Genomic DNA, 19620 nt, shown 5'->3' with positions numbered 1-19620 from the left:
AGCGAATGGTACTTGGCACTTATCAGTCTGGATTTTGTTTGTGCCATGCAGCACGCAGGCATGGGCTTCTTCGTTATCTGAGGGACTGTGAATGATTTACAAACAGCCCCATTTTGGACCTACTGATGGAGGCAAGGCTATTGATGAAGAAGGTTAGCCCTGGGACGCTTCCCAGAGGGACTCTTGCAGAGATATCCTGAGGTCTCCAGTAACCACAGCCATCTTCCTTTGTCACATTTGGCACCAGTGAGGGAATCTGCTTTTTGTGTGGAGGATTCTCAGGATTGCATTATATAGAGCAAACGTCTGCTGTGTTGCTGCAAACGGAAGAGTCTGGGTGGCATGGTGAACTGTGATAATCATACTTGTTGACCAAAATAATTAGCAATAGACAAAATGCTGCTTACCCATTAATTTGTGAGCATTACTAGAGTCCTTTTGTACTTTCATAAAGCAGGTCAGCATTATGGATTATTTTTCTAAGAGTGTGTTGAGAATTGTAGTAAAAATGCTCAAATACAAATGAGGATTGTAAAATTCCTCCTTGCACTCAATTTTTCAATGAAATGATAGATATGAGAAAGTTGATCCCATGGAGTGCTTCTGCAGACATCACACACTATTTTCAGTTGGTTCTGTTGTCTTTAATAATATGGATACAATTGATTGAACGTAGCTGCTTTATTCACAATGTGGTGTAATCCTCTGTTCTCCTGGAGAGACTTGCGTCACTGTTCCACACTTCAGGGTAACACACAGCAGAGGGCAGCACTGACATTCAACTGCCTGCTTAACACTGTGAGTAATATTTTCAATAAAGGCAGTTGGAATACCTTAGTTTTGCTGCATTGTGGTATTCAGATCCTTAAGTAAGATAATGGAAAAGTAAATCAGAAATGTTAACATTTAAATTGTGACATTTATTCTATTGTAGTGAGGAAAATCCTAAATTGTCCACGTTTTAATATCCTATCCTTCAGAAGCCAAGACTATATTTGTCTCTCAGAAATGCCCCCAAAAAGCATTGCACATAGAATGATTTATGGATTGGATTTTGGAACGCAGTGATTATTGTTTTGTAAACAAACACAACAGCCATTTTTGCATTCAGCAAGGTCATACAAACAAACATTAAGCGAACAACCAGTTACTCTGTATTATTGGGACTTCGTCAGGGGAAGAGAGATGGGAATAACTTTTAAAAATTCATTTATGGGATTTGGCTTCGCTGAATAGGCCAGCATTTATTGCCCATCCCTAGTTGTCCCTGAGAAACTGGTACTGAGCCCGCTTCTTGAATGATTGCAGTCCCCCAAGGTATAGGTGCACCCACCGTGCTGTTAGGAAAAAAACTCCAGGATCTTGACCCAGCGACAGTGAAGGAACAGCGATATATTTCCAAGTCTGGACAGTGAGTGTCTTGGAGGCGAACTTCCGGGTGGTGGTGTTCCCATGCATCTGTTGCCTTTTTCCTTCTAGGTATTAGTTTTTGTCAGTTTGAAAGGTGCTGCCTAAGGAACCTTGGTGAGTTTTTGCGTTGCATCTTGTAGATGGTGCACACTGCTGCTATTGTGCCTCGCTGGTGGAAGGGAGGGATGCCCTCTCTCTCTCTCAAAACATGCCCTGCACTGGCTTGTCCTTTTCCAGTGGTCTGTGCTGGTTATTGGGCACCTTTCTACTGATGTGGGGCTACTGTTGAGGCCTGAGTACCGTGGTGGGTGGGTGTTGGCTTAAGAGCTGGTGGTTTTGGAGGCTATTTGGTGCCTTTTAGCATATTACTGATTTTCGTGACTATTTTTAGCAAGTTGCTGATTCTTTTGTATTCTTGAGTTGTCAGTAGACTTAAAATATTTGAGAGGGGAATCTTTCTCTGCACTCCTGCTGCTTCTGGCTGTAACCCTGCTTCCTGACCTGGTGTGTTATTCTGTATACTGGCTGTCTTTTCAGACTTTGCAGCCTGACTACGGCAAGGAAGAATGGTGCTATGACCAGCTGGATGGAGGGGTTGTTGCTTGCAGGACAGAGAAAGGAGGGAGCTTGCCTGCCTGCAGTTGCCATGCCTGGCACTTGTACCTGTTACTGGCTGCCTTTCTGCTTATTGGCTGGGAGTGGAGCATGGGGCAGGTTTTGGTTGGCCTGCTGCCGGGCTGAAAGTGGAGGAGAACAGGCTCACTTTTGCAGCTTTAGACTGGATGGTGACCGGATGCCGAACTGTGAGAGCAGCAGGGCAGTGGCCCAATTGACTATGTAACAATAATAATCTTTATTATTGTGTACTACTTGTACTGATGTTGGTTTTGTTTTATTGTTTGGGGGATTGTATCGTTATTATTGTGTTTCTGTTGTGAATGTTTTGGTGCCTAACAGCTGGGTGCTCACCAGTTGTCACCCTCCAGCTTCTGTGCACTGGGGGTTGAGGAGTCCTCCTCAGTGCTAGTGATGGGGAGCAGTGTTCTCTTTGTCTCTCACCCGTGCATTGCCTGTCCTTTTCCCATGGACTGTGCTGCTTTTGGTGCTTCTTCACCGACGTGGGGATGTTGCTGGAGCCGGGGGAATGGTGAGGGTGGCGGTGGGGAGGAACGTGCGCTGGCTTGAGTGCTGCCGGCTTTGCCTTTTACTTAATTGTTTGGAGGGTTTCTTGTGGTTGCTCTGTATTCTGTCTTGTTTCTTTTTTATAAAGGGAGTTCTCTCTCTCTCTTCTGCCATCCCCCTATCGGTGTGGCCTTTTCTGGTGGTCTGTGCTTTTATTGTGGGTGCCTTTCCATCGATGTGAGGCTAGTGTTGCAAAGGGGAGGGGGGAAGAGGTGGCCGTATGCTGGCTTTGCAGCTGGTGGTTTGTTTACAGCAACTGTTGAACTGTGCCTCCTCTTGGGAAGGGTGTTTTTTTCTCTCTCACACCGTGCCCTGGCGTGTCCTTTTCCGGTGGTCTGTGCTGCTCATTTGGCCGCCTTCCCGCAGACGTGGGGCTACTGGTGGGACCGGGGTGGTGGTGGGAGGAGGGGGGGGGGGGGGTCAATTGTTGTGCGTGGTGCTGGGTGAGTGCTAGCTTGAGAGGTGGTTATGTTTCTTTGGTTTTCTTGTAAATTCATTTGGCATATTACTGATTTTCGGGACAGTTTTTAGCATGTTGCTGATTCTTTTGTATTCTTGAGTTGTCAATAAACGTATTTGTAGGAGGGGAATCGGATGCTATACAAGTTTCGCCCCTGTATAGGGTCTTGGCACTGCCTTCCAGATTTTGCTTCCACTTCTGACAGTGCAGCACACCTTCAGTAACTCACTGAAGTCCATGCTGCAAAAATGAAACTACTTTCCCTCGATGGTCAGGCCAATTAAAATATGAAGACTAAAGTTACCAAAGTTTAAAGACAGATTGCATTGAGATCTCAACAGTGTAAGGCTAGATCTAATTTAAATGTCAAGAGGTGATTCTGCTCCCAAAGAAGAGTGGTCTGCTGCTGTCTCATGTGGCCAATGCAGACATGCTGAATTCCTTCAGAGAGCTGGATCAGTTTGCGACTGGTAGCAAATATCACCTCTGAAACGGTGTATGTATTGCACAGAGCATAGGGCAGACTGATCTCCTTGATGAGTTTCACCTGCCTAGATGTGTCAGGGAAGAATTTCCCAGATTATATTCTCCCAAATTCACCTGGGGTTTTATATCTTTTGCCTCCTCATGGTTTCGGGCAAGGAGTGTAATTGGTATACACAAATTATTGCAATTGTGTGGGACAGGCTAGGTAGACCAGCGGTCTTAACCGTATAATGGTATATTATTCTGCTCTGATTCATTATTGAGTTATCCCCATTGGAGAAAAATGTTCCTCACCCATGAATCCTTGGCGAAATTCTATTTATTTAGGTTAAAAAAATATAACATAATAGAAGTCTATTTGATTCATTTGAAAAAGATTTTGCCAATAATACATGGGAAGACATATTTGAGTAATATTCAGCATTATTTCAATTCCTTTCATCAACATATTTGTCAATAGCAGGTTTTCCTTACAGTCACAAAGTTTTTGAAGTAAGGGATACTGTCAAAGCTGATGGAGCTGGGATCAAAGAATCCATTAGTGAGGAAACATCATTGTCCAGAGCAACTGATCCAGAGAAACTGATTCTTCATTGATCTTAGGGGCAGCACGGTAGCCTTGTGGACAGCACAATCGCTTCACAGCTCCAGGGTCCCAGGTTCGATTCCGGCTTGGGTCACTGTCTGTGCGGAGTCTGCACATCCTCCCCGTGTGTGCGTGGGTTTCCTCCGGGTGCTCCGGTTTCCTCCCACAGTCCAAAGATGTGCGGGTTAGGTGGATTGGCCAGGCTAAATTGCCCTTAGTATCCAAAATTGCCCTTAGTGTTGGGTGGGGTTACTGGGTAATGGGGATAGGGTGGAGGTGTTGACCTTGGGTAGGGTGCTCTTTCCAAGAGCCGGTGCAGACTCGATGGGCCGAATGGCCTCCTTCTGCACTGTAAATTCTATGTAAAAAAAACATCACGGAGGCAAGTTCACAGCTTGCTGCTTCATAGACACGAAGACCCATATCTGTTTCTCAGTCCTCTTCAGTAAAGGTACCTCAAAGCTCAGAATATTCTGCACCATAAAACAAGAAGATATGTCAGAGTACGGTTTGTGTCAATTTGAACTATATGGGCCCGCTTTTAACTCATTCAACACCCATCCACTCGCACAGTTAAAATTGGGCCCATGGACTCTGTGGGGAGGCGATGGAGAGGAAATGGACTTAGGCAGAAATAGAAGAGATTTTGTTTGCTAGTCTAAATAAAGCACAGCTGAAGGTACAAAAGATGTATGCAATTATCTCTTTTTTTCTTGCATTTTGCTTGTTTTCTTCTCTTTTCTATGTACCAGCAGATGACGAGGTAAGGAAATTGCCAGGTCTGAATGAATAAGTGCGATATTTAGCAGTTGCAAAGGTTATTCTAGATCAAACTTCATATTTGCCTGATTTCCATAGATTTAGTTTAGAACCAACTTAATTCTCGGCAAAGTGAATCTAGCTGGTCTTTTTTGCTTGTTTACTCAGTCAATGGGCAGAAGTTCCCTTGCATTCTCCATCAAAGCCACAGCAGTGCCGAGCTGGTAAATACAGAAAATCCCCATCAGTGTCTTTCTGGTCTAATTTTCTCCAGATGCTGGAACGACTTACTCATATTTATATGAAGCCGTAATTATGCTGCATTTTCCTTCAGCACTGTCCCAGCAAATGTTTGTAGAGAACGTGAGCACAAAACAAAATTTAAAAGGACACTACGTGCATATTGATCAACCCCAGGGCCATCTATTTGCATCTCACCTGGTTTCCATACCAATTTCTCTGCAGAAGTTGGGGCTTTGTGTGAGGATACCTGGCTTTCTCTAACCCCTACATTATGCCAGCATTGAGCTCCCAGATGTTGAATGGAAACTCTGTTAAGAGCCAAGTGAAATGATGCCAATTGACGTGATCGGGACAATTCGACACAACAATGCCAACGACGATGGGAAGGTGGAAAGCTGAATGTGAGCAGTGATTCCGCGGGAGAGGGAAGTCCATACGGTCTGGCTCTCAAATAAATTTCTGTCGTCTTGCTCAACTACATTCTAAGTGCACCATCTAAATCAAACAATGAGAAAGAGGTCAGCCTGTGATCAGGGAGCCAATGTAGCAATATTCAACATGTTCCCATGATGATAGCTTGCGTGTATTGCATTAGGAATAAAGAGACAGGAGAAGGCCACACAGAGCCTTGAGTCTGTTCTGCAATTGGTAAAGAGTGTGGCCAAGTTTCATCTTCTGTCCATCTGCCAAACATGGTACCTAACCCTTAATACCCTTGCTTAACACAACTCCAATGCCAGTTTTAAATGTTTCAATTGATCCCCAGCCTCAACAGTATTTTTTGGAGGGAGTTCCAAATTTACCATTGTCCATTAGGTGAAGAAGTCCTTTTTAACATCATCCCCAAATGGCCTAAATACTAATTTTAAGTTTATGAACCCTCATTCTGGCTGTGGGTAAATACACAAGTATAAGAATGAGGAGGAGGAATAGGCCAGGCAGACTTGCAAGATTGTTCTTTCAATAATATCATGACTGATCTGTATTCTCACTCCATCCACCCACCTTGGCTTTTACATCTTGGTCTAGCAAATAAATCTCTTGATCTCAGATTTAAAATGATTACTTGAGTTATCGTCTACTGCTTTTTCCACCCTTCGCCCAACCTTGTATTGAAGAAGCATTTTCTAACTTCCTTCTTGAATGGTCTGGCTCTGATTTTAAGATCCCCTCATCCTAGACTGCATTCTTTACTAGAAAATGTCTCAAATGTGGGAAAGTAGATACTCATTATTCCAAATGTTTAATTTACACTCTTGGATAGCCCATGGGCTGTGGCTCACAGTAAGTCGAAGGCTGCATTCTTTATTTCACCTGTTTCTATCCCTTCTTTTCTGATCTCTCTCGTTTCCCTTCTTTGTTTCTTTTTCTTTACCATCCAGTGTGCCTTCATCAACTTTCCTCTTTTCTCTGTGAGGGTGAGAGGTGGCTGGGGATAGGTTAAAGAAAACAGGACTTTGTGATGGGGTGGGAATGGGGTGGCGGAGGGGGTGCAGGGTGGTCAGGGATGTCACATTATGGAGCTGATTGGCTGATGTGCAAACTGGTATGTTGAGGATGGGTAGGGAGACACTTCATGTGCCAAGGCTGCAAGTGGAAAGAGAGCAAGTGAAAGATGAGGACTGGGTGTAAAAGCAATGTATTTGGTTAGAGGTGGTATGAGGGGAGATAAAGTTCACAGGGCAAGAAGGAACTGATGCTTGATGGAAGGTGGGAAAGGGAACATTTAAAAAAAAAAAATTTAGATTAGCCAATTATTTTTTCCAATTAAGGGGCAATTTAGCGTGGCCAATCCACCTACTCTGCACATTTTTGGGTTGTGGGGGCGAAACCCACGCAGACACGGGGAGAATGTGCAAACTCCACACGGACAGTGACCCAGAGCCGGGATCAAACCTGGGACCTCAGCGCCGTGAGGCGGTTGTGCTAACCACTAGGCCACCATGCTGCCCGGGAAAGGGAACATTAGATTTACCATGCAGTTGCAGATTTGAGGCAGGTCCAGTATATACTCTTCTATAGTTTAAATGGGGTAAACACTTAGAAAAATTCCACTTGTAATTCAAGAACTGATTCATTGCCTTCATTTGTGCAGTGGCTTTTGAACAAAGTAGTATGATGACCGGAATTTTCTAAATGCACCACATCATTGGATTTTATGAAATATTGTGAGAGAACCTTCAAGGAATCTTTAAAATGCTGCTGTGGCCCAATGGAAACTAGGCCCAGGAAAAGTCAGGACACCTGGAAAAATGGTGGATTGAACGGTGGGAGAAAGGGCTCTTGACACGACCATCAATTCACTCGAGACAAGAGTAGAGGTAAACCGTGGCTTTAATCAACTTAGAAGAGTGCCTGTCGCGACTGAACCAATACTGAGAACCGTCTACAGGTCGACTGCTCTTTATACCTCCCTTCAAGGGGAAGATTCATGGGCGGAGCCCATACATGCTCCAACATGTTCCCCTCTGGATAATGACATACAATGGCCCACAGGAGAAGCCCACAAGGGCAACAGCATAGCACAGATACAAATACAAGGGCAACAGCACAGATACAAATACACTGGTGGATTATGGTATAATACATTCACCACAGCTCTGGAAGGCAACATTAGTGCTCAGGGCTGGACAGGGAAATTGCCAGGCCCATCAGATGTGTGAAGGGTCAGGCAGAGGCAGCAAGGGTCAGGAAAGCAATGGATCAGGCTGAGAGAGAGAGTAGGCCTGAGAATGTAAGAGAAATTCACAGGCTGCAGTAATAGATGGATAATCGAGAAAAGAGGAATAGGGGACTATCAAAGGTTGAAAGCGTAAAACAAAAGACTGGATGGAATTTTTAAAATGTTAGTAAGGTGAAAAAGATTTAATCAAAAAACATCACGCTTATCTGAAAGGCAAAATGTGAACAAAGATTTCAAGGACTAATCCACAGCACCACCTAGTGCGAACACTGTGGAACTACAGTGTGACATGTTGAGAAAATATTCACATCTTTGACGGGCATTTCCTATTACATATACTTACATTGGGATTTTCAATGTTAATTGTTGACATACAATATTTGACTCAAAATCATAACACCAGGAAGCAAGTTTTGTGGATAGGAAGAATGGGTCACAGAATTAGAATTCGGGAATCGCAGAATTGTTACAGCCCAGAAGCAGGCCATTCAAACTGTTGTGTCTAAGCTGGCCCTCCGAATGAGCAGCGCGCCTAGTGCCATTCCTCTGTCTACTCCCGTAACCCTGCACATTCTTCCTTTTCAGACAACAATACAATTGCCCCTCGAATGTCTCAATTAATAATAATCTTTGTCACAAGTAGGCTTACATTAACACTGCAATGAAGTTACTATGAAAAGCCCCTAGTCGCCACATTCTGGTGCTTGTTCGGGTACACAGAGGGAGAATTCAGAATGTCAAAATTACCTAATAGCACGTCTTTCGGGATTTGTGGGAGGAAACCAGAGCACCCGGAGGAAACCCACGCAGACACAGAGAGAATGTGCAAACTCTGCACAGTGACCCAAGCTGGGAATCGAACCTGTGCTGTGAAGCAACATGCTAATTGAGCCTGCCTCCACCGCACTCTCAGGCATTCCCGATTATAACCATAAGGTCAGACGTAGGATTTTTTTTTTACATGTAATGGATAGATAGTGCAATTTTTGTTGAAGAAGCCAACCTCTCCCAGCAGGTTAATGACAAAATTGGGGTAGATTAAAATAAACTAAAGCAGGGCAGTTAGGACACTGATCTGAAATACCAGTTTCAGGCCTGGGCACCAAGTTGAATATCAAGCAGAGAAAAGTCCAAAAAGCAAAATAAGAATAGTGAAAGATATATCTTGAAGGTCATTCCAAAACATGGCTTTGAAAATAGAAACCAAAATTAAACCAAAAATAGAGATGGCTCTTCAGGCAGCAAAAACTCCAAATTTACTTATAAAACACCACTGTTAAAATGACATAAGAAAAAAATCAGCGAAATGCCCAAATCTATTATATAGTGCCTTCCACAACGGTTGAACAATAAGGGCTTCAGGCACATGGGAGCATCACCACTTTAAAATTCTCCTCTTAAGTTACGCACCGTCCTGACTTGGAACTATTTCGCCTTTCATTCACTGTCGCTGGGTCAAAATCCCAGACTGCACTGTGGAAGCACCTTCATCACGTGGACTGCAACGGTCCAAGAATGCAGCTCACCACCACCTTCTCAAATGGAATTAGGGATGGGCAATACACGTTGTCCTCGCCTGCGACACCCACATCCTGTGAACAACTGGAACAAAATTAGCCATCGAGCAAACGAAAGAGCAGCAAGAAAGGAAGCCAATTGACACATTATTTCAACTAAAAGGAAACTTGCATCTTCATGAAAGAGAAGCTGCAAATTATGCACAAGCTCAGTGACTATTTGACATATGCACAGTAGCTTGTGGTTGAGGAGTTAGTTAATCCATGGAGGCTTGTTTCCAAAATAATAAAGAAACCTGGGTGTTGAACTGTAGCTCAAACTCATTAGGACAAACCTCTATATTCTTATGGGATAAATTAGCTGCTCAAATCCCTGGCGGTGTAGTTTCTGCTGCACGTTTTCTTCAGCCCAGATTCCAAATGAGATTGAAGCTGTTACTAGCTTTAATATCTGACACGGGACCTACGGGGTGGTGGGAATGCTTGTCTTCCCCATGCTCTTTGCGGTGTACAAGCTCCCTCGCTAAGGGCGGGGTATCTCAATTAACCAATGTACAAAAGGTCGGCCAATAAGGCACCAGCCAGAGAGGAACCCTGTAGGGATCCACCGGGCAGTGTCCATATCGTTTGTGTAAATAAAACTTTGTTTCTTATTTTACTCTTATTTTACTCGATGAAGAATCCTTGTGTCCTTATTAAAATCGGAATCAAACCCGGGTCCCCGGCGTTGTGAGACAATAGTGCCAAGCACTGTGCCATCGTGTTAGCTGAAACTTTTAATGCCAGATTTTTATTCAATCAAATTGCGCCATTTGCCATGGTGGGATTTGAACCCAGCCCCCTCAAAGATTGTCCTGTTGCTTTGGATTGTTAAGCTAGTGACATGACTGAATTTTATTTTCTTCATTTTACAGGATATGGGTTTTGCTGCCTCTGGCAGCACTCATTCCCCATCCTTTATTTCCCCTTCAGAAGGTGGTGGTGAGCTGCCTTCTTGAACTGCTGCAGTCCACAAGATGTAGGTACACCACAGTGCAGTTAGGGAGGGAATTCCAGAATTTTGACCTAGCGACAGTGAAGGAACAACAGTATATTTCCAAGTCAAGATGATGAGTGACAGGGGATGCACCGTGGCGCACTGCTGCCTCATGGCGCCAAGGGCCCGGGTTCGATCCCGGCTCCGGGTCACTGTCCATGTGGAGTTTGCACATTCTCCCCGTGTCTGCGTGGGTCTCACCCCCCACAAATCCAAAGATGTGCAGGGTAAGTGGATTGGCCACGCTAAATTGCCCCTTAATTGGGAAAAAAAGAATTGGGTACTCTAAATTAATCAAAAAAAAGGATGATGAGTGACTTGAAGAGGAGCCTCCAGGTGGTGGTGTTCCCAGGTATCTGTTGCTCATCCTTCTAGTTGGTAGCAGTTATGGGTAAGAACTAACAAACCCATTTATTTCCATTGCTTTAAGAAAACAGCATTTTCTCATAACTTTTTTAAATTTGCACTTCAGAATGCTTGAATGATTTAAGATGTTTTGATGAGGGAATACCAGATCCACATGATCGAACAGCTCTTAGATATAAGAGAATGATTGCACCGTTGTTGTGGGATTTCAAGTGATGAATTGTACCCACATAAGGTTCAATGATTCAGATTTTCACACACACAAAAAATTTAGATGGAAATTTCTTACCTCTTGGGTGTCTGAATGGAAAGCTCAGTTTGGCTCATCTCCCTTTTCAGTAAGAGCCTCAGAGGCTGTCGAGGATCCATGGCAGCAGCGATGGACTAAAATCTTTGGTGTCCTCTCACTGCCATGCCAGTGGAAAGAATTCTAAATACAATAGTCAGTATTGTCTTATTTATATCAATCCAAATCAGGCTCAGCGTGCAAAATTGAGCTTGCATAGCCTATGGTCAATCAGACATGCTTGGTCATCTCAACAACATTAGCATGCTCAGTCAGGATTCCGAGCTGGTGTATCAGTTCCCGCATAGCCTGCAAACAACTTGGTCATGCAATATTGCATCCATAACATTCACTTGGTCAACCAGGAGTCTGAACTGGTGAATTGTGTCTTGGCCAGAGCCACAATTCATCAAAGGACAGCAGTGGAACTGATCTTCCCTTCAAATGGCTTCAGTGCCACTCCCCTTCAAATGGCTTCAGTGCCTCTTCCCTTCAAATGGCTTCAGCGCCCACCCCCACCCTTCTTTTGTTTTTGTTGTTGTTTCCACTTCTGTAAAATAAATCGCTAAAACTCTGCACAAATTCATCTGCAATCACCCACAGTTTGATACTCAACTTAAGCACAAGTCAATAGAAGTGAACATGAGGGAATTAGAGAGAAGAAACTAATTGCAGGGAGCTAGGACAAATTGGACAGCTCGTTCCATAAACCTGCACATACCCAAATGGCCAAATTATCTTTCTAGATGGAACAAAGAGAATGGATGTTCATTTTGGACATACTTATTATGTTTATAGTTATTCAGGGATTTTATTTTTTAATAATGAAGGTTTAGTAATGCTATCTTTCTTGTTCTGCTTGGTTGATTCTTACACAAATGACCTAACACAGAAAATTAAATAAGCACATTATTAGTCTTCAATATTGTTTGAAAGTGTAATCTTCATGTTTATTACCTGAGGTTGTTTCTTTGGTCATTTATGCAACTTATATTTCCCTCAGGGCATTATTTCCCACAATATGGGCAATGGATAGCTCATCAGCCAGTAATGGTGCTAATGGACGTACTTTAATATATTGAGCGATTCAGCAGACTGAAGTTAATGTCCACTCTTGGGCCTGTTTAGCATTGCCGCGAAACATCCCACTATCCACCAGCACTTTGCCATTTTTGTTGGCCTCGGGGAGTTTCTCCACACCAAGGTTGCACTGAGAGAGATTTCCTACTGGCGAACCAGCAGGCCCAATGTACCCCCCCTCTCAGGCCCCCCCTAGCTTTCCTGAGCCGGTCCCTCACCCCCCCCAGCCTTTGGGACGCCCCGGGAACACCCAATACCTCCCCTCCATTTCGTAAGGCCCCCCCTCCGGCCTGACCCCTGGCACTGCCACCCAGGCACCCTGGCAGGCTGCTGTGCCATGATGCCCAGTTCCAAGGGAGGACCAGCGCACCACCCCGCCCTTTCCCTGACCACATGGGGATCTTGACCCCCCCCCCCCAGGTGCTGTTACTCCTGCTCTACATTTGTATGCACCAGTACTAAACAGCACCTGGCGAGGTCTACCAGGCATGGCCGGTGACCCCTGAGTGCTGGGTGAATCCAGCGTCTGGGTACTTAGCTCATTAAAATATTCAGATCTGGACCTCACCCAGCAAGGAAGGGATCAGATCACGTTGGACAGAGCGAGTCAGCAGACTCGCGATCGGACCGGCACCGAGTCCGATTTGGAGCTCGGGCGCGGTTCACCTGTTGCACCCGGATCCATGGCAGGCATAACGGGGGTGCTGAATTGCACCTTTGTTTAAAGGCAAAAAGTTTAACATTCCTATTTATACTCGAGTATTTATCGAAAGCCTAATTTTTCTTTAGAGTACAGAATTGGGTCTATTTTCAAATATTCAATAAACAGTTTTCTTACCTTAAATGTTTCCTTTGTCTGCTCAGGTTTGGCTCTGTGCGCCTCAGCTGTATATTTGCAATCGTATTTGGGATAGCTCTGCAATGGTTATTCCTTCAGATATTTCTATTCCCCTCCCACTCCCAGCTAATCTGGCCCTATCCTTAATCTACCATAATTAACATCCGTCAATGATCAGATCTCCCTGACCCATTGTAGTCAGCGTACACTGCCCCATGAGCAATTTCAATCACTCAGACTTGTCGAGTGAGGTACGAGTGGTTTTATTTTGTTCACTGTTGGACAGATTGTTGTGACAGTTTGTGTTATTTTAACTACTGTTCCTTGTTTTGTGCTCTGTACCCTTTATTCTAAATTCTTATTAATTAAAACATTTCCTTTGTTGCTTTACAGCCAGTATTGCTAATTATTCGCCTACATGGCACCACCAATTTATACAGTTACTTTCCACAGTCCAATTTGCAAGCTTAAGCGATTGGTCCATTCCACGTTGGTCACCCTTTATTGTCAGTCTCATGTTTTATGTTGCAGTGTTTCATTGTGTTCTTGTCTTCTTCCTGTTCTGATGACTGATCAGTTTGGGTACTCCCCAGTCATGCTGTATTAGCTTCATGCATCCAGAGCAAAGCAAGCACGTGTCTAATCGCGAGGTCTCTTCCAGTCAAGAACACAAACAATGGTATTTGGGTTGAGGCAGAAGATCCTCCCACTCACAATACCAATAGACCTCAAAGCTTCAACAGCAGAACGGATAACCCACAAACTCACAATAAATGAGGACCATAGCTTTCTGCAATGCTAGATTAGCAAGTAAGTATGATTCAGAACCAGTATTTCAATTTAGTTGATTAGTCACCTTTAACTATGCTCCCTCTCACCCTTTAAATTAACTTTCATATGAGATGGATAATCTCAGCACAACATCAGGAAGGGGAATTCTCAGAATGCTTGTTCCTTTAAGCCAAATTGTAATGTTTTCTTCAAGAATAGACGGATATTAACACTGGGAATGGGATCATTCTCCCTCTTTTTTTGCATCTAATATCATCATTGAGCCTCCTGGGTTATCTGTTTGGAAGAACTGTAAGGACAGGGTACTTCAAGAATGGGTAAGGTTTTAAAAAAAATAAACTTAGAATACCCAATTCTTTTTTTTCCCCAGTTAAGGGGCAATTTAGCGTGGCCAAACCGCCTACCCTGCACATCTTTGGGTTGTGGGGGTGAGACCCACGCAAAAATGGGGAGAATGTGTAAACTCCACATGGACAGTGACCCGGGGTCAGGATCGAACCCAGGTCCTCGGCGCCGTGAGGCAGCAGTGCTATCTCTGCCACAGTGCCGTTGGGGAGGTAAGGTTTTTCTAACTGGTCTCTCAAAATGGATATTCACTGCCTCGGTGGCCTAAATAGGAACGCCAGAAAAGAAATGATATTGTAAATGTAGCTCAGAGGACATTAACCTGCACAACCTCCACAATGAGGTTAAAAAGCTTGAGCAAGAATTTCCAAGAATTACCAAGAGCTGAGGAAATACTCAGAGGAAGGTAAAAAAGTTATGGACCGCATTGAGATTGGGCCAAAATTTGCTGACAAAATAATGGCTGGTTCAAGGGGGCTTGCCATTATTAACGTGCAAATGATCCACATGGCAAGGAAGAGGTATCCTGTGAATTATGAATCATGCAACTTGCTGGATAATTTGTGCCAGCCTGCCATCTGGTATGTGAAAACAACAACTGGCCATAAATCTTCCTGTGAGAATCAAGGAATTGCTGCATTTGAAAAGTGAGTGCTGATTAAACTCACTTAGAAGATTAAGGATGGTATAGTGCAAATACATTTTTAATCATGGGATTTCCTGCATGCCACCCAATCTCTCCAGCCCAGAAAAGAGAAACTGAAACTGTTGAATCTCATTCGAACAGGTAGCAAATTGTTGTTGGAGAGTTTAACTTATTTTTTCTGATCTTCCCTTCTTAATACAATATTTCTTTCCCTCGGTTTATTTCTCTTTCTGTATCTGAATTATGTATACTTTATAGTGATTCCATCTGCATTGTTCCATTGTTTCTCTCTCAATCCTCAAACATCACGGCCGGGATTCTCTGCCGGCGGGATTCTCCGTTATGTCAGCGCCCAGGGGTTTCCCAACAGCGTGGGGCTGCCCCACAATGGGAAACTCCATTGACTCGCTGGCGTAACGGAGAATCCCGCCGGCTGGTCGGGCCAGAAATGTGGCGCGGCGGGGCGGAGAATCCTGGCCAATGAGTTAAAGAGATGGACTACTGGTCCCCTCATTCACCAATGTTCCAGAAATCTGGTTAAATGGCTTGCATTTCCAACAATTTGTAAGGCACAGAATTTTGAGCTGAAGGGTGACGGAATCCCACAGTGCCTGAATCCAGCAAGTTCTGGGCCATTGTCCCATCAGGAGCCTACTGCCCATTCTGGTGCATAACTGTGCATGGCATCTCTTCTTGTTTCTCTTCTGTTTTTGTTGCCTTCTCATTCTTTACATATATCAAGTGAGAGCATGTGGATCCCACCCAGATGATGTAGCTCAATTTGATTTCTCCTCATATAACTAACTTGGGCCTTGGGTAACTACATGCAAGTCAACCCCGTTAAAGAGGGCTTGGGATACGTTTTTCAGAGTGTTACCCCTGCCTGTATTGTCTGCTGTTTGTATTTAGTGTAGATTTTCTCACAGTTAGTTATTCTTTATCTTCATTTTGCTTTCCCTGTCTTTTATCACAGAATAATAGAATTTACAGTGCAGAAGGAGGCCATTTGGCCCATCGAGTCTGCACCGGCCCTTGGAAAGAGCACCCTACCCAAACCCACACCCCACCCCATCCCCGTAACCCCACCTAACCCAATCTTTTTGGACACTAAGGGCAATTTAGCACAACCAATCTACCTAACCTGCACATCTTTGGACTGTGGGAGAAAACCGGAGCACCCGGAGGAAACCCACACAGACAAGGGGAGAACGTGCAGACTCCGCACAGACAGTGACCCAAGCCGGGAATCGAAACTGGGACCCTGGCGCTGTGAAGCAACTGTGCTAACCACTATGCTACCGTGCTGCCCTTTTAGAAGGTAAACAACTAAAAACATGCTTACCAAGAAAGAACTAGGTCAGCAATATAATAATTTCCCAAACAGGAGGCCATCATATTATTATCATTAACAACAAATATTAATCAATAACTTTAATGCACTGACATTGAACTAGTCTCATTTCTATATTCATCAACTGGCTATTGATTTGAAATTGGATTTTAAAAGACAACCACCAATATGTGGAGTCTGAAGCAAAATTGAAGTCTTCACTACTAGCTGCCAGCACAGTAATATCCTTACACATTTACACGAGTGTTAAATCATGACTTAACCAGAGATTTCTAAAATAATCTTTCAAGATGTTGGAAATTGGTATTTGCTGATATATGATAATTCTTTGGCAAGGAGCTCAAAGGATCTCGACGACATGTCAGATAATCTTTAAAAGAATTGGAAAATGTTCAATCACTGGATTTAATAACTAGTTTAGATCACATGGGGAGATTTCCATTGTGTGCTAAGTATAGCAAAATAGTAGACATGTCCTTTTTTAATGAGATTTCTGGTTTTGTTACATGTGATTTACAAAGGAACTCTTCTCCCCATGGGATCAAAGAGATTAAACTGTCTCAATGTGCGTCATAAATTTTCCAGAAAGTTTTCAGGGCAATAATCTAAACTGCACATAGCTTAAGGTTTGTAACTTTTAATCATTTTGCCTAACTACAAAACGTCAACCACTTCACAAACTGACAGGAGGCAGAAGGAATTCTGCATTACATGCTATAATAACATTTATCTCAACAGTTTTGTGACTTTTGTTTAGTCATTTCATTAACTACACAGTCTATCTATTTTCAGTGCATAGCTCTAAATGCATGAAGCAACAAGACACTTTACAAAACACAAAGGGTAATAACAAACAAAATACAATTTCTTTATAAAAACTACATATCTTTCATAAATATTCAGGCCTATGTACACAACTACTTTCCCCTATGAGTGCAATCTTTCCCCTGGGTATAATCACCATTACACCATTAGCAGCATCTAAGACTTGTGGATAGAATGTCTAACCACTGCCAATATGTTTTGATTCAGTATCAAGTTTTCTCAGTTTGAGCTAACCGTATACTCATTGCAGAAATGATTCATTTAGTGAAAGCTTTATCCTTAATTTACATCATGCTCACAGTTTTGTTTCTAGAACATAAAATGTGGCACTACTGTAGACTTGCAGATATAACCTAGTATCAACTGTGTCCCAATACTGAGCATGCTTTGCCAGGGCACTACTGCCATGTGAAGATCATTTTATCAGAAGGTCTCACAGTTAATATCATGCATAATTGTACGAGTACATCACCTCAGTGCAAGGATGATTACAGTTACATACACCACACTTCTTGACGTTAAGTTAGAATGGTTCTGTGAAATGAACATAAGACAAAATTTTTTTTTACTATGCATTTTACCATCACGACACCCTTAGGAACATGGCAGTAGCTTTGTGTAATGACACAGTTCACAAGGACAATACTGTACATCCTGCATTTTTTTTAAAAAACAGCTTTTGTCGCATTCCTACTTTACCAAGCAAACTTTGATAATGAAAAATAAAACGGAAAACAAGTTATCAATGTCACGAGTGAGCTAAACCCACCAATCCAACCCGATACACATCCTTTGGAAAGAGATTTAACTATAAATAAATAATTACAATTACTCTGGTTGAAAATATGACAAGCTACACAGGGCAACTTTTACACTGGGTCTGTCGTGTGCATGTGTGCAAACCTATTCAGTAAATACCACAAAAAAATCAAATTGTACGCTGCTTTCTGAAGAGTGCCAGGGAGTAGAGCACTTTCCTGCAGGGCTTAGCCACTTCCCAACATCTTTGTTGCACGTTGGTTAGCTTCATCAATCCTGGTTTTATTGGATTCGGCCTAAAATTGAAAAAGCAAATGCACACGATAATTTAACAAAGGAAAGGCAAATGAACTGCACAACACCCAGGGACAAAATACTGATATAAAGAATAATTAAGCTGCAAGCCAGTGACACAAAATACTATTAGGATACATAAGGACATAAGAAATTGGAGTTGGATTGGGCCATTTGGCCATTCAAGTCTGCTCCACCATTCAATAAGATTATAACTGACTAATCGTCTATTCAACTCCACCTTCCCACATTATCAACATATCCCTTAATTCCTTCAGTAAAATGCTTCTTAACCCCTGTCTTGAACATAATGACTGAGCATCCGCAGCTCTCCGGGGTAGAGGATTCCAAAGATTCACAATTTCAAGGGAGACCCAGCCGCCCCCCGCCTCCCTTCCTGCCCCCCCTTCCTGCCCCTGTCCCCCCCCCCCCCCCCCCCACACCCCCTCCCACCCCCACACCCCCAGTGACTGATTCCCCAGTCAGGAGAAGCAGCCATTCAGAATCTCCCCGACACTCACTATTTGTGCCCTTCCAGAATGCACTCTTCCGAGTCAGCAGAGCATGTTCATAAAAGCAAACAATTCAATTTACTCAATCTTTCCCATTGAGCCAATGCCACAGAGTATATGAAGATCAAGTCTGCACCTAAACAAATGCTTTATGCAAACACCTGATTCCCAAGTAAGTGCTGGATAGGAAATGTTCAGTTAACAGGATATAAGTGCTGCTAATGCTGATGTAAAGGTAAATCACAGAGGCACAGCAGACTGGGGCAGCCTTGTGTAGCTTAACTGAGCAGTGGCACATAGCATCTGTCCCTTTGCAATGTGTGCAGATGTTTCACTGTTCCATGCTGCAGGCCAAAAGGCAGTGAAACATCTGCACACACACGGTTGCCAATCCTCCAGGAAAATAGAGATTATTCTTCTGGACGCTGACATGAGCAATGCTGGAGAGAGTAGTTATAGGAGCATTAACAAATGGGAAGGTTCATTTATCATTCGACTAATAATCATTTGATAGCATAAAGCTTGAATATTGCTGAAAAAAGAGACATGTTGCCAAAAACTTTCACCTTGCACCCATCAGGACAAATGCAAAAATGCCAAATTTCAAATGACCATATCAATTTACACTACAGGAGAAAAGGCTGACAAAAGATTGGTTGGCAAGATTTTAAAAATTATTTTATGGGATGTGGGCATCGCTGGTTCGGCCAGCATTTATTGCCTGATTCTGATAAGTTGATTCTGATTGGCTGAGACATCGCCATGGAGAAAGCAAAGGGAAACTATAGGTTCCTCAACCTCCTGGCGAATTCAGACAAAGGCGTGAGGCTTGTATATATTCCTTTTTGTTTGCATAGATTGGGTCTTTATGTCTGAATGTATGTTGCCTTTAGCAAACGTAAATAAGTCACGTTTGCTTTACTGATTATCTTAAATTGGTTGTGTAGCTATTAGCACATCTAGAATTGATCAGCAAGTTCTGCCCAATTAAATGGGCTCATGGGGAGCATGTAGTTCCCCAATGCTTTCTCCATGACAATCCCTCAGCCAATCAGAATTAACTTGCCAACCAATCAGCAGTCTTTTCTCCTGAAGTGTAAATTGATATGATCGTTTGAAATTTGGCATTCTTGCATTTGTCCTGATGAATGCAAGATGAAAAAG

General features: G+C 43.2%; 1 protein-coding gene across 2 annotated transcripts in view; it reads right to left on the bottom strand.

The window, feature by feature from the left end:
• Positions 1 to 16687: 16687 nt before the first annotated feature.
• snap25a (synaptosome associated protein 25a) overlaps positions 16688 to 19620 on the bottom strand; it is a 186438-nt gene continuing 183505 nt past the window's right edge. For both annotated transcript variants that reach the window (XM_038806670.1, XM_038806662.1), the window contains exon 8: positions 16688 to 17946. In XM_038806670.1, the coding sequence (XP_038662598.1) occupies positions 17878 to 17946 (69 nt within the window). In that variant the 3' untranslated portion in view covers positions 16688 to 17877. The remainder of the gene's footprint in view (positions 17947 to 19620) is intronic.

This window comes from Scyliorhinus canicula, chromosome 1 (genome assembly GCF_902713615.1).
Source record: "Scyliorhinus canicula chromosome 1, sScyCan1.1, whole genome shotgun sequence".
Classification (NCBI taxonomy): Eukaryota; Metazoa; Chordata; class Chondrichthyes; order Carcharhiniformes; family Scyliorhinidae; genus Scyliorhinus; species Scyliorhinus canicula.
Note: the sequence above shows the minus strand (reverse complement) of the source record. Positions and strands in the feature narration are given on the sequence as shown.